The sequence below is a fragment of the Acartia tonsa genome, chromosome 9 (assembly GCF_053477335.1).
Source record: "Acartia tonsa isolate MP-2025a chromosome 9, ASM5347733v1, whole genome shotgun sequence".
Classification (NCBI taxonomy): Eukaryota; Metazoa; Arthropoda; class Copepoda; order Calanoida; family Acartiidae; genus Acartia; species Acartia tonsa.
This window is the reverse complement of record NC_137268.1, coordinates 48357709-48373844: the sequence shown is the minus strand read 5'-3', so window position 1 is coordinate 48373844 and position 16136 is coordinate 48357709. Positions and strand designations below refer to the sequence as shown.

The 16136-nt window shown below is 30.1% G+C and overlaps 1 protein-coding gene across 3 annotated transcripts in view; it reads right to left on the bottom strand.

Moving 5' to 3' along the window:
* Positions 1-5360: 5360 nt before the first annotated feature.
* Positions 5361-16136, bottom strand: part of LOC145329112 (uncharacterized) — a 49063-nt gene continuing 38287 nt past the window's right edge. For 2 of the 3 annotated variants that reach the window (XM_080173153.1, XM_080173154.1), the window contains exons 16-25: positions 14588-14674; positions 14068-14185; positions 12067-12251; positions 11488-11567; positions 11069-11150; positions 8633-8796; positions 7372-7477; positions 6423-6594; positions 5715-5804; positions 5361-5475 (exon numbers count right to left, since the gene is read on the bottom strand). In XM_080173153.1, coding sequence (XP_080029279.1) covers positions 5459-5475; positions 5715-5804; positions 6423-6594; positions 7372-7477; positions 8633-8796; positions 11069-11150; positions 11488-11567; positions 12067-12251; positions 14068-14185; positions 14588-14674 — 1101 coding nt within the window. In that variant the 3' untranslated portion in view covers positions 5361-5458. The remainder of the gene's footprint in view (positions 5476-5714; positions 5805-6422; positions 6595-7371; positions 7478-8632; positions 8797-11068; positions 11151-11487; positions 11568-12066; positions 12252-14067; positions 14186-14587; positions 14675-16136) is intronic. The other variant, XM_080173155.1, reaches the window with a different exon arrangement.

Below are 16136 nucleotides of genomic sequence, written 5' to 3'. Positions count from 1 at the left end.
TTCACCAAGAGAGGGGAAAGTGAAAGGGTAGATTACAGTTTTATAGGGTCCAAACCATAATCATAGATTATGTTTCTGCTTCTATAAAAATGGATTCAACTCCCTAACTGGAATATATATATCAAAGAGAAAGTACTAAAGGCCTTTCTAACTGAGGTAGCAAATAAATTGGAACACTTAAACTATATAAAAGAAAAAATACTTTATGTTTAAGGTAAAACTATACATTCAAAAAAACATGAACGAAAAATACAAATATAATATAACTTGGGTAAAATATTAAAATCTAACTAAAGTTAGAAAACAAAAAAAAATTTATTTTCTGTATTTATTTCTAATCTCCATTGTTGAAAAACCAGGTGACTTTCTTCACATGATGAAAACTCTTGCAAAACTAACAGGTAGTAATGAAATTTTGTCAAAATTCATACAATCATTTTAAAAATATTGAATTCAGAAAAATTAAGCTTAAAAGATTTGCAATTTATGTTAAAAATGATGATTCATATGTATTACATTTACAGATATATTTCCCATTTAATGTATTTTTCCTTTCATGGGGAATCAAGCAATCGATATATTATTATTTGGATGCTGCATCAGATTTTTATCTACTTTTAATATCTACTTAGATAAAGTGATGCTCACAGCTAACTAAAATTACGATAATCCTCTCCCCTCTAACTGGATGAATGAACTGACCAATAAATAAGGTAAATATTAGCAAGCTAAATGACGCAAAATTTTCTCCTGTCAATATGTCTACGTATATCCTATATCCATTAATCCAACGGAGGAAAGGGATCTCTTTGCTGTCTCCGTTGAGACAAGGGACGATGTTGGGGGGCTGAAGGGATCACCCAATCTTTATGTTATAGAATACGTGAGAAAGTTAAAGTGAAAGTTTTCCCAGGGAGGACGGGGACTTTGAGCTGTTTATTACAATAAATAGTTTTCTAATAACGTTTCCTTTTTTGTTGGCGTAACAAATTTTTTTTAATGGTTGATTCATTTTTGGGGAGCATCATTGAGAATGTATTTAAATGAATTTATGGACCATTGTGTTATCCCCTTAGATCCCTGGTAAATAATTTCACAACTTTTACTTCATCCAATTTTTACGTGTACTTAACCATAAATCCAAACATCATAATTGGGGAGAAGATAGATTTCTAATGCATTGTCCCATCCCTGTGTTCATTATTTATTGCATAAGAAATTCAAGAGGTTGCGAGGTGGGAAAAAGGTATCATGAAAAAGCTGAGATGCAGAATAACTAACCATTTTTAATAACTAACTTTTTTATAATTCGAATCTTTTTTGTTAATTTAGACATTTTGTTAATTGAATTGTCCTATCGATTTCAAACTTAGAATGTTAGAATGTTGATTCCTGTAGTAGTTAGTCATAATTTACTAAGCGTAGCAACTTTATAAGCAGTTTGTCCATGTACATCAATTTAAAACATGTTGATTTTTTATCTTTTTATCAACATTTTTATGTGTTTTAGTTATCAAATTCATCTGATTTTTGGAATGGAGATTCCTAGGACAACAAGGTTCAATATTCTAAGCAAAGCATCTCTATAATTTAATCCTAAAACGGAAAATATGTCCTATGAAACAAATTTATGTTCAATTTTGTTTAGACCTAAAAACTATTATTCTGTTATTAATTCTGACACTGGACAAGAATAAGTGTTCGTTTGACCTTCATTCTGAAATTAGAGCTTCCTTGTTTTTTTATGGATAAAAAAGTATTTTTCTTTCTTTTTATCATTCTCCTGGGATTTTAAAAAATCCTTTAAACAAATAATAAAACTAGGATGACGACATCCATAATTAGCGAATTCAAGAAAATAATATTGACAAAGAATTTTAAAGAACATTTAATGATTCAGATTGGAGAAAATAAACACGAAACCTAAGTCAACCATTTTTGTTTATAGATTTTTTATTATTAATGTTTTTGTAGCATAGCATGACTTAGGTCCAAACATCACACATACACAATTACTTCTTTCTTTGATTGTAAAATATATTTAACACTACTCTAAAGTCAAGGTGTTAAAAAGTAAAGTAACTCCATAACTCGAAATGTCCGGTTATTCGTCCGTTCGTTGAAAACTGAATGGGGAGGGGGGACGTGAGGGTGATTTTATCGATTTCTAATCAAGCTAGACGACAGAAACATGATGTCAACATTGCCATAATTTTATTTGTGAATAAAAGAAGATATTTAATTTTATTTTTAAATTTATTACTACTAAATAATTCATAAGTATAATGGTCTAAAAATATAAGTACACATACACATATAATATAATAATAGTAAAGTCATAATAAGCCAAAAAATATAATTAATAACGGTCAAAACAAGAAAAATTGCAAAATTTATTTATTGGTCAAATTTTTAAAGAAAGAAAGAGGACTATCCACGAACGAGAGCACATGATTCTAAGTACCTTCCAGCATTGATCCTAACTATTTTCTTTCAGAATATAATAGGTCACCATATATTATTAATATATTGACGAGAAAATTTATGTTTCACCATGTTTTTTTAGGTATTTCAATTGATTTTGAAAACTTTTATGAAGCTAATTCTTTTAATAAAATGGATATTTGATGATACATATGCGAATACTCGTGTTATATAGATTGTAAATTAATCCATAGCAGCATGAATTTAAACATACATATGAGATATAGTAAATGTGCTTTTGACATTTTTTAATTTTTATCATTTGACAACATGTACAATTAAAGACACCCCGAACTCAACAAAACGTTTAATAGAATTTTAACGAAAAATGGTGGACATTTTTTTACTTTTCTTCAACTGGAAGTGGTGAAACATAAATTTTCTCGTCAATATATTAATTATTGATAGTGACCTATTATATTCTGAAAGAAAATACTCAGGATCAATGCTGGAATGTACTTAGAATCACATGCTCTTGTTCGTGGATAGTCCTCTTTTGGTTAGATCAAAAATAAGGATTCAAGATTAAGTGACTTTAACACACTAAAAAAATGCATAAATTCACAAAATAATGAAATAAATTTATTACACAGTAAAAAATAATTAGAGTTTATAAAGAAATAAACAATATTAGTAATCCTTGTGTCTTTTAAATGGAAACAATTTAAATAAAAAAATTGTAGAATAAATGGACGAAAAATTTAGAATTATAACTTTAAGCTATTAAAACAATATTAAAAAATAACATTTCTCATCTCCTTAGTTTCGTTTGAGATTCGAAATAATCATTTTATTTTACAAACAATTTTGGATTAAAACATTTGGTTGCTTATAATCACATAGTTTCAAATTATCAACGTGGTAAATAAAAAGGTAAATAATTATCAAAACAGTTGTGGAGGCTCATTACAAGATGTAATAGAATATTCTTAAATGATCCCAACTGTTAGTTTTTACAGGTATAATGAACACTTTTTTGTCAGCAAAACAGTTTTATTTGTATAATAAAATAAGCTTAGAAACTAAAAAAGATCATTTACTAGCTTCATCTTATATTTTATTTCTAAAAAAACTAAAAGCTTTCAGAATTGTGTAAAGAGATAATTAAATTTTTACAAAATATTTACAATAACAGACTAAATTAGATTTTTATTAACTGATACATAGCACTTTTTTTTCAATATCAACTAATAAAAATTATGAAATTGTTTTAGAAATAATGAATCAGGGCTCGGCAGCCGCGAAGCAGCCTGGAATATACCTCAATTTAAAATCCATTTGGATACCTTAATTTAAAAGAATGGGAAATGCTATTTTTGGGTCCGGTTTAGACTTCTAGCTGATTTTTTAAATTGTTAAAGGTAGATTTCCCTTAGGCTTTCAGGCGGCTGACGCGCAACTGCCGAGCCCTGTTATAACTATCATACATATTACATAATTATCAAAGAAAGCACACATTGAAATGCTTTTTCTATTTTTCATTGAATCGGAAAAGGGAAGAAATATAAGTATTTAATTAGGATTTTTATTTTTTTGAATGATTTTATGTTTTAATGATTGAATTTAACATTAAAAATGCTTAAATATTTAAAGGATAAATATTCAAAAATGAGTTAAAATTTCAGGATGTGTTGATAAGTTATTATGTGTGCGATAGTATAGCAATAACAATTAAATACTCCTAACACATAGTAAAGACAATTTACAATTTGTTCAACTTTTTTTTCTGTTAGATGAATATTATGTTTTCAATGCTTTTTTTAATGTTTTGATTAGATGATAAAAAAAGAAAAATCTTTCATGATTTTTTGATGTTTTCAATATTTTTCAACATCTTAATGTATTTTAAAAAATCTTCCAAATCAAAAACATTTACGAAACAAAATCCACCAACGAAAACATCCAATAATCTTTTTAGTTAATTTTTATGTGATTTATAATATTCAATTAGAAAAAGAACTAATGGTAAATTGTCTGGACTATCAGTGAGAATGTACATATACACGAGACCCCTATTTTTCTCACAGCCTAATTTAAAGGACAGTATTAGTGTTAAGTTTATATGTACGTACGGGTCGTCAGGTTGTTAATAATATACAATATTATTATTATTATTATTTACAATGAATGATTGATTGCTTATTAATTTAATCAATCAATCACTTTACAATTATACTGTAGGATGCCTTTATACATATGAAAATGGTTCAAAAATTTGTCCTATTCTAAGATTTAAGATAAAAAGGGAAATATTTAAGAAAATACTACAAAATTTACCTTTAAAACCCTTTTTTTTAAATTTTTTAATCTTTCTTATAATGAAGTTGATATTCTATTATACATAAGTCTACCATAGATGATTACATAAAATTTATAACAATTAAAATTGTTCAACCTCTTGGTTAAAAGATAACAACTGATGAATAAAGAAGCCACTTAATTGGTGGATGAAAAGATAGTTTGGTACATTGAAACAATAGTTATAGAAAAATGTAAATAATGCTATATCAATTTACAATAGTAGGTGAAAAATTGGGGATAAGTATTTAAGCTAGGTATTTTAATTATGGTTCATGATCGAATCACTTTTGAGGTATGGTATTTTTTTAAGTTTAGGGATAAATATTTACTATTTAAAAATTTACATTAATGTCGAATAATATGAAACTATTTAAACCTCACTCCTTAATTTTTGAGACCACATACATGAAGTAGAAAAGTATTTATTTTAGCCTGAACCTAAAGACATAATCATTACTCAATTCAAATTTTTGCTGTATATGAGAGTTATGAATTTAGAAAATCAGACTCTGGTTTTTCTCAATTAATCAGGATGAAATATTATAATACTGCTATATTCAATAATTGTGGAGATATATCTTGGTTTCTCAGAACTCACTTAAGAGTTTCTTAACTGTTACATTTTTTATCATTTTTAATTTATTGTTTCAACGCTTCAATTTTAACTTGGAATTTATCGTCTGCAGGAATCTGAAAATATAAATAAAATCATTAAAAATTATATAATGAAAAGGGGTTAATTCAATTGGCATACAGGACCTCCCTTTCCCCCGTGAAAAAAGAGCCTGGTCCATTTATAAAGACACTGTTTAAAATCGTAAGTTTTAGATCATTCCATCTCCCCCCCCCCCCTCCCCGCCGTAATAAAATGGTATAATACTCTTATTCCCCATACCCTTTATTCCACCCCTTCTCTGCTGCCGCCTTACCTCTGTTTTGACCGCTGGCATTAATTTGCTCGCCGCGGAGTGAAAACAGTGCCCGACCCATCACTCGTCGCAGGCTTTGAAAAATGTATTCTGAAACAAGAGTGTGGGTCAAAATTAACAGTGTTAACATTTTAAAATTGGGTGGTTAAAATTGGTAGTTATAAACCTTCCCAGAGCCCATAAGAATCTTCATGGTATAAAAGAACCACAGAATTCCTAGGATTAACGAGAGCTTAAGCTAGAGACAAACAGACATCCTGTTACTTTTATATAAAGATAGACCGGGACTCAAAAGGTAAAAGATACCTATACAATTGTTTGTTTGTTTTTAAATAAATTAAGAAAACAAAAGGAAATCTGCTAAAAAGAGATTGAAAAATAAAATTTCAAATACGTTCCGCATTTTGCTTGGATTATTTTTGCAGGAAAAGTCAACAAGGCATGTCAACGTTAGATTATATCGCTACAGACATTATTACGTTGTAGGTTTACTTATGTAAGTAACTACTGCATTTTTTGTTTCGTTTTCTTATTTCAAATTCATTTTATTATAAGATAAAAGTATAAAAGATAAACCTCGTAAGGCAAACTTTAAATTACTGTCTTTGTCGTAATATTTAGATCTTTTAAACGACATAAGTTATAGGAATTGAAGTCTATACATCAAAGGCTTTTTACAGGTCTAAAGTGCATTAAAACAAAACTTACCGTGTTTGTTGTTACCCAGGGTTGAATGAGGTTTAGGTGTAACGGTACCGTTAGAGGCCACGCTGTTGTTACTGGCGGTGCCGTTAGCCAGCGGGGAGGTAGAACCATCATCATCTGAACCATAGGCGGCATCACGGCGGTTCTTGGCGATTTGTTTGATAATGGCGCGCAGCTGAAATGAGAATAACAGTCAAAATTTTAGAAATATTTCTTGGTTGAAAAATCTTTTTTTTTATATAATCATGTACATTATTATTAATTCATTTTATTAGCTTCACCAAAAAAGGAAATGAATTTAAAACTGCTAATCGAATTTTTTAATGTCAAATGACATTGTAATTTTATTTAAATATATCTAAAAAACATTTAAACAAAAAGGGTAAAATATTGTTCTCTTTAATCTCATTAGTCAGATTATTCTTGAGAAAATCATTTTTTTAAAACAAATTTTTTACACCGCCAAAAAGTCATTAATTATCTACGCAATACATAAAATTAAATAAAAAGAAATTTTTGTATTTCTGGGAATAACCATTATCAATTCAATAAAATAAAATTAATTATATTCTCAAAGACGTAAAAGGAAAGAAAAACATATTATACAAATATAATTTCTATTGCGTTTAATTTAATTAATATACAGTGATTGATGAAATTCATAGAATTATATGCAACGTACTAATTTTTACATAAAGGAAACACGTTATCGGTCTGCCTGTCTGTACCGAATGATCTCGCCAACCGATGAACCGATACGGTTTTTTTTTACAGTTTAGCTTCTAATAGGTCCTTTATAAGTTTATAGCTATTTTTGAAGAATACCAACCCCCCCCCCCCAAAAAAAAAAAATCCCTCTAATTTTTTCTACTTTTTTCAACCCCCAGCTACCTCAAGTGCCCCTAGAGGCCTCTAGGGGGCGTTAGCCGATAGTAACATGTAAGATGGTTACCTCTTGGTACATAGGAACAATGATGATGAAGGCAGCTGCGACGAAAGCCCATCCGCGGCTCAATGATGTCCAAATGTTGAATCCGTAGAAATCAAGAACATCAACACTAAAATAATTATATCCTTATAATAAAGTAAATGGATGCCTGTGTGTACCAAAGGATCTCGCTAACCGCTGAACCGATATGGTTTTCTTTTACTACCATAAGACCTGGGAAGGTTTATGGCTATTTTGGGGGAGGGTACCACACTACCACACCCTCTCAAGATCGCCTATAGAAAAAATATCATTATATCCCCAATGTTCTTTTACTTTTTTTTATTTAAAACTAAAATTGAAAGTAGAGACCTCTAGGGGTGTGAGCGCTAGGTAGGTATTTAAAGAAGAATTACGTCTATAAGTAGTGAAGAAGTATACATGAACTAACATAATTCAATAAGAATTATGTTAATGAAATTAGTAAGTTTAATTTTTAGGTTTTTGAAATCATTCAATAATAAAAAAAATAGAGTCAAATGTCTGAGCTTTTTTTGAAGTCACAGTAAAAAAGGGTTAGGTTAAAAAAAATGCTGAGTAAACAGATTATTTTAAAGGATTTTTTTAGAGACGCACGTACTATTTAAGACATCAAATGTTTTACTAAAATCAAAGTGATGTAAATAAAATTAAATTCAATTATATAATCAGAGTACCTTGAAAATTTTAATTCATGATATTTATAATAATGCGTGTCATTGATTAAATTAAGTTTGTTGTATTTTTAAAGGAAAATTATTGTTTCAAGTCGTGGTTGAGAATATAATGACATATTAAAATTAATTCTTTGTTATGAAATAATTACATAAAAAGTGCAATTACTTAATACTATTGTAATAAAAATATCAGGTCATCAACGCATGATAATTTTAAAAAATGTTAATACTTAAAAACTGCGTAGTATAAAGTTACATACTAAAAAATGGGGGCTTTCCTTCAAAGTGTCTTGCGATCACCCCCGCCCTAATATTGAAAAAATGTTTTTAAGGAAGTTGATTATTTTTGTTGTTGTTAAAGCCTAACCCTAACCCTGCAGGGCTTATACAGGCAGTGCCATAACCTTAAGGGGCTTCCCTCATTATAACTTAACCCGATCTAAAAAAGATAAAAAGCAGTTGAAACCTCTCCTACTCCTTATTTTCAATTTATGTCAAAAGAGGAAGGAATGAGTTCTATGCTCGCCCATGCACTTTGATAGAAACCGCCAAAGAAATGCGCAAAATACCTGAGCATGGATCCCGGCCAGAGGCAGACGAAGAAGAGTGTGAATAGGACGGCGGCAACATAGGCGGTGATCTTGGCGGCGCGGAACTTACGGATAACAATCTCTAGAGGAGGGCGATCATGGAAGTTTTCGCCGTCATCAAGATTCAATTCGCCCTTGTACACCTAAAATTAAATAAAATAATAGCAAAAACTGTTAATTAAATCATTTTATAAATTATATTTAGGGGATTATATTCATGATAAAAAAACTATTTTGCTTCTTACTTTTCTGTCAGTGAATTATCTGTAAAAAAATTAATACATAAAAAAAACACATATTAATTGTTTTTGTTTCTATTTTTCCTTTATAGGAAGTTTGAAATTTTAGTAAAAATTCTTTCATGTGATAGTAATATAAGATTTATTTCTTTGATATTTTTTCAAAGGCACGAATAAATAAATTGGATCTAAGTTAACCGGATAAATTTGATTAACATTCTTAAGAATCCAGTTTTTAGACAAATGCATCATACGCAAAGAAAGTAAAAACTAGGTACATTTTTTGTCCGCAAGGAATTTGAATACCTGAAAATGACATTTTTTGTTTTGATAAAAATGTGTCTATGCCCGCACAACAGTTTTGAATAGCAACAGAAAGTTGTGATATATAATCAAAACATCACATTAATTCAATCAAAAAAATACATAGCAAGATTGTAAAAAAACCTCTATGTATTGACCATGACCGTATTACAGCTGTATGTACTATTGTTTTTACACGTATGTACTGCTTTAAAATTTGCCTATTTTTGCAAATAGTTGCAAATACTTACTAATGCTAGTTATCTAGCAAAATATTTGCAATTAAAGCAAAGTTTTTTGTTATTTTGCCAAAAAGTAGTTTAAAGCTTTATTACTGGATTGAATTAAATAGAAAAATTCTTTTATAATCTTAAAAATTATCTTTTGAAGGCTTATCTTTAGCTCCTGTAACATATAGACGTCCAAGGGTGATTATAAAGGGGTGTTTTGTTTACACCCTGAAACATTTAAATCCCTCATTTTAATCCCCCTAAAATAAATTACATTACCCCCCTCAAACCTTTAAAACCCCTCATTTAACCCTCCTCAAACCTTTGAAACCTCATATTTCATCCCTTACAAATTAAAAAAATACATTAGATTAACCCCTTAAAACCTTTGGAACCCCCATTTTACACTCCTCAAAATGAAAAGCTTGGACGTCTCTAAGTAGATATACTTTTTAAAAATCTTCTATTTCTAAGTTTTTAGAAAAGTTTACATTTGAAATGTAAAATATAATTGAATATGCATGTGAATTATGTAAATCTTATATTCCTATCACATTCTCAAACATGTGAATATTTTCTTTCCACAGTGGATATAAGATATACGTGGATATGTTGACAAAGAAAATTTTTCGTCAATTTAGCAAGGTAATATGAACCTTATTTATTGGTTTGTTCGTTCATTCGGAAGGAGGGGAGGTGATGAGGTAAAAGGGTTGAATTAGAGGTTTCGTTATTTTATCCAGCTGCGATCACCACGTTATCATAGTACATGAAAATCTGGTGCAACATCTAATTCTTTGCACAGACCTGGGTTAAGAAACTAAGACTAAACTATTCAATCAATGGAATGCACAGTGAGTTAAAACATAAGTTTTAGTGCAAAAATATTGAATTCATTGTAGCATTAAATGTGTTTAATTTTCAAAATGGTGGCAAAATAAGGATTAATTATATGATATATCTCAAAATATAAATATGATATAATTAAAGATAATCATTGGAATTATTAGTGATGGTTTTTTATAACAACTTTTTAGTGTCAAAAAAGTAGTTTATAGCTTTTCCAAATTTTTTTTGAAGTTTTCATATCATATTCTTGAATATTTGTCTATGTATTTAAATAATTTCATTTCCTTTCAAATTTCCTTTAATTAATTTGAATATTCTAAATGTTTCAAATTTGTGTACTGCTTTACCTTTATATGATAACATTTTGTTCAAATTATATATTTACATTGAAAAATGTTACCTAAATAAAGACATTCTCAATTGTCAGATTAAGAAATTTTTGCAATAGTTTCATTCTTGTTCTACTTTTTCAAAGACTAAAATTTCAAAAATATCTGTACATGTATGATTTTTTGTTTCTTTCATAGAATCAAAATGATTATTTGGTAAAATGTCATAATCTGATGTCTAAAATTTAAGGTTGCCTAAATTCTTAGCCCCTTATTTGAGTAATACGTGTAATACATTGGTACTTTTTAGGGATCTTAAGGGACAAGACAATGGATGATAAATTCATATACATACACCTCTTATTATGATATGCAAAATTACCCCTTTTGTAGATTAAATTTATGGCCATAAATTATAATTTTTTTTGCTGCTATAAATTTTGGCGCGTAAATTTGAGTTTTTACCTGGACCCATGGGGAGAGGGGATTATCAATGTCTCTGGTCTTCTCCCACTCGGCCTCCACGTCCTCCTTGGTCATAGTCCACCTGCAAATATTTAGATATCAATAAAAAGTCTTTTAAGAAAATGTATATTGAAAATCATGAATATTATGACTGGGGGGAAATTGTCGTTAATTTAGCTTGCTAAAATGGAATTATTGGTCAGTTCGTTTTTTTCCAGTAGGAGGGGAGGTTATCTGGTAGCGGGTTAAATAATGTGATGGCATTTTAGCCAGCTACAAGTTTTACTTTGTTAGAGTACATGATAATCTGGTGTAAGATCAAGTTATAAATTAAATTAAACTGAATAGCTGTTTATAAAGCGGTTTTAAGCTATTTTTCCATGCCCAAATGCTAAGATATAAATGAATATTAATTGTACCTGGTGCAGAATGACACCAGGATACTGGCAACAGCTCCTACTCCGATACTTGTGATGTTTCCAACCAACATAGGCATCTCCTACAACATTTACACATTAGAGTAAAAAAATAGAGAGAACACGAGCTATATTTAGCTCTATCCACGGGGTGTGGACCCTGTGTCAACTTTCAATTGGCTTTTTGACTATTAGACGTACAAATAGCGTCGGAAATCTTATCAAAGCCAAGTTGCTACAAAAAAGCAGGAATCAATTTGCTAGCAGACAAAAAAGGTCCTCACAACTTAGGCCTGGTGTTTGTCTGGATTTTACATCTATACTTATACATTTATTGTCAAAATAAATTTTTATAAGGAAATACTTCTTTTTGTAGGTATGTCAATAATATTTTCTTCAAATCATCCTATTTTATTTAGAATAATAAGGGTTTTTTAATTGTCTTTAAAGATCTTGAAAACCACCAAATCGTTGTCACTTCAGGGAAGCTTAAAATAGGCACCAGGATGTTATTAGGCTGTTTAATATTTAAGTCTAGGTATGCGGTTTTAATGCAATATGAATATAAATTTTAAGATTTACCTCTCCAGTATTCTTAACAAAAGTAGCCGCGGACAGACCGCCCTCAAACTGGCTGGCATAGGACAACCAGCTTGCCATACCGCATGCGCAGCCTCCAATGACTCCGGCAATCAAACCGGTGGCTGTAGCGCGGGCCCACATGATGGACAGAGCAATAGGCACCACTGAGCTGGAAATCAAAATACCTGAAAGAATAAAATTATTTTATTTATTATCTTTTAGCAGAAAAAATCTACCATTCCTTTAATAGAAAAGCAGAATAAACCTAAATACAGTGATACCATAAATGATATATTGTAAACAATAAATAGTCTAGTAATAACAATGTATTTCTGCTGCATTTGAGTTTGGGAGTCTCCTTAGAAGATTCAAAACAAATTTACATCTTAATTGGAACTGGTGATCTAATAAATTAGTGAAACAATTGTATTCCATGAATAAAAGTAGAAAAAATGTAAGTTGTGTATTTATATAGTCAGTCAGACAATTGGACCGGTATACTTTTAAAAGTGTAGCTGCGCCACTAATATGGAATAAATTCTCTCTTTTTTGTTTTGTTTAATTCATTTTGATAAATATTATTTCCAAAAGCAGGCAGCTATATTTATATTTTTATTTTCAAAATTCAAATATAAAGATGTATTGATTCTTAAAATAGTAAATTTCCTTTCTATGCAATTGTCAATAAACAGAATAAAATGAAATTGTTTTGACTAGACCAAATTTCTTGTACAGTTTTTATTCAACAGTATTAGTCCAGGGCTCGGCAGCCGCGTATAAGCCTTGATGAAATCCCAATATTATAGCTTTAGGTTTAATGTCAAAGCCTTTTCCTTATTAGACAATCCATCTTTTCAGAATTTTATTTGATGCTCACAAGTGAGTTTGAATTTGAGTCTTACAATATGCGCGGCTGCCGAGCCCTGAGTATTACTTTAAATTTTAATAATAGAATTGTATAATATCATCATTTCAAGGTTATGATATCTTGATACTGGTACCCAAAGTTTTATAAACATGTCCTCATTTGTTTACTTTAAAATTTTGGGTACTTTTAATAAATTTTCATTTCTTGGTTCATTCAATACATTTTGACACATGAATTGTAAGGAATGTTTTCTTAGATGTTGTTATAGTAGCTAAAAAAATCTTCAGAAAAAATACAAAATTTGTATTATACAGTGTTTTACTATTTACAAATATTCATTCATTGTTTGAATGTGTTCTTTCTTAAATAAACTCTAAATATTTTTTTATCTTTTTATACAGGGAGGAAGGGGACATTGGGCTGTTTATTACCATAGTCCCCAGAGTCTTATAATAATGTTTTCTTATTCGTTGGCTTAACAACTTTAGGTGCTTTTATTGTATTTTAATTGGTTGGTTCATTGAGTTCCAAACGTTTCAACAACTTATTGTAATCTACAGAAGGGGTAATTGTGTGTTTTTTATTTTGACATGGTCTTATCCCTTTAGATCCCTGAGAAGAATACGACATTGCTTAGATATCACATTCCTCCTTCTTTCTTTTTGTAATTAAACAAGTTGATTAAGAAAAAATATTAGATTTTTGGCTTTCTAAAAAAAAAAGAAATTAGTAGATTTTTTGACATTCTTACTACCTAAATTCCACCAATGAAAGAATGCATCTATGAAATTTTCTCAAGGCCTATATCTTCAAAAGATTAAGCAATGACTAATTAAACTTATCCTACTCTTATTGAAATAATCTAAATAGGCGATCTTTAATGTTAAATATCAGAAAAAAAATTACATTTGTTCATATTTGCTTAATTGTTTCTTTTACTTATGCTCTGATTAAGTAAAACTAGCAGCAGACTAAAATAACGACACCCTCTTTCATCCCATCCTTTCCTTTCCTATTGTATGAACGAACTGACCAATAAACGAGTTCCATATTAGAAAGCTAACTCCCCTGTGAATATATCCCCGAACATTATATAGCCATTTTTTAGCTAAAATCCAAGATGATAAACTTACCAGTGAAATAGTAAGTCCATGCCAGGTTAAGGTTGACGGCCCAGCAGAACAGGCAGAGGGGGATGGAGAGGAAGGTGCAGATAACAATGCACCAGTTCTTGTAGTTCAATAAATGCTCCTGAAAAATTTAAATAAATATTTTAAAAAATCAATATTGCAGTAATGATACGATTATATTCCAAGGCTCGACCGCGTCAGACCCAACTAAGTCTCAAATTTAAAGCTGTATGGATAATTTTCAAAATTGTAATAAGTTGATTTCCCTAAGTCTTAAAGGCGGCTGCTGAGCCCTGGTTTATTTTTTACTCAAGTCCATTATTACAATTGAAATCTTTCAGATGTGAATTTTACAATCATTTTAATGAATATTATATTCTAAAAAGATTATCTATCATTTATCAAAAATGGTAAAGATTCAATCTTTTTTTTATGCATTAAATTCATCATTTCTTCTCACAAATAGCATATAAAAATCCATCCATTCACCAATCTATCAATCTATCTATCTATCTGTGTATACCTGATATTCCTTGTACTCCCCATGAGTAGGACAGGTATAGTGTGGCTTGACAATGCTGTTGCAGTTAGCGCGGGCCTTGCTGTCAATCTAAAAATTGTTTTAATATTTTAATTCTTTCTTATTTTTTAAAGATTTTATGAGCTAAATTGTATTAATATTACTTGGATGTTACTACAGATTTTTATCTTCTCCAATAAAGAGAAACTAACAGCGGGCTTAAATAACTATACCCCTCATCCAACCACTTTATCCCATCCCTCCTCCTCCTATTGGATGGACGAACTGACCGATAAATGAGTTCCATGTTAGCAAGCTAAACTGGCGACAATTTTTCCCCAGTCATAATATCTAGGTATATTCTATATCCATTTTAATAATGACACTATAACATATAGTCCTGTGTTGACATAATAAAAGCGACCAGCATAAATCGTTTACTTAAATCTATTTTAAAGCCTATACACATATCTTTAGACAATGAAGTGTCAAAAAGTGTACAGAATAAAAAAATAAATATGGAATGGAAAACTCCACTGAAGTCCACATGCTAAAGCTGAACGGAGTTGTACAAATTACCTAACCGTATACACTATGATGACACATAGCGCATACCTTTCTAGCTCCTCTGTTAAACTTGTGTGCTGTTGTAGTGTCGAAATTATACATTAGAGGGGTTTAGCCTATTTTACTTTATATTAAAGCCTCTAGGATTACAGTACCTCATTGAGTTATACTTTTTAGGGAAGTTTTCCTTAAGTCCCGGGATGGTTTTAGTCTATTTCATTTATAGATTTTAAGCCTGTATTTGTCATTTATTGAAATTATTACAATCAGTTTTGACCATTTTACTAAAATTTAGAGTCAACACAATGCTTTAAAGTTTAACAAGGTTACTATGACCGCCAGCTAGTAGCCTAGGACACATTAATCAATTAGCTCGACGTAGGGGCAACGCGGTCATAAACTAGCTGTACATGATTTGTTTCTGTAAGTTCGTCTCATGATTCCCGTTCATCAATGTCATAAAAGCCTATGTACATAAGTATAGGTATGCACAGGTCAGTTAAAAGGGGGTATCAGAACTTTTTATGTATCTTATGACATAAAGTAGTAAGTTTTTTTTGTCAGAAGTGCAATATCTCGGAAATTGCAGGTTCGAAAGAGTTGTACTTTCAGAGAAGCTTTACAAAAAAGGTGTGACAAAGACCAAATTGTCTTAAAAATGATCCATGTGACGTCATAAAAATGAGGGAGATGAGAGGAGAAGTGGGAAAGAAAATTCCTTTAAAAATATATGGATAATCCCTCATTATTATGACGTCTTATGGACCATTTTTGGCACAATTTGGTCTATGTCATAGGTGTTATCTAGTTGAATATGAATGTCAAATGCTATGATAAAGTCTTAAAAGGCTATGAAATTCATAGTCTAATATAAAATGTTTATAGAACCTACATTTATGATAATTTTTGGCGTCCAAGCATTTTGCGAAATGTATTAACCCCCCCCCCCCCTCCTATATTAAACATAACTGCGTATGTTCACGTA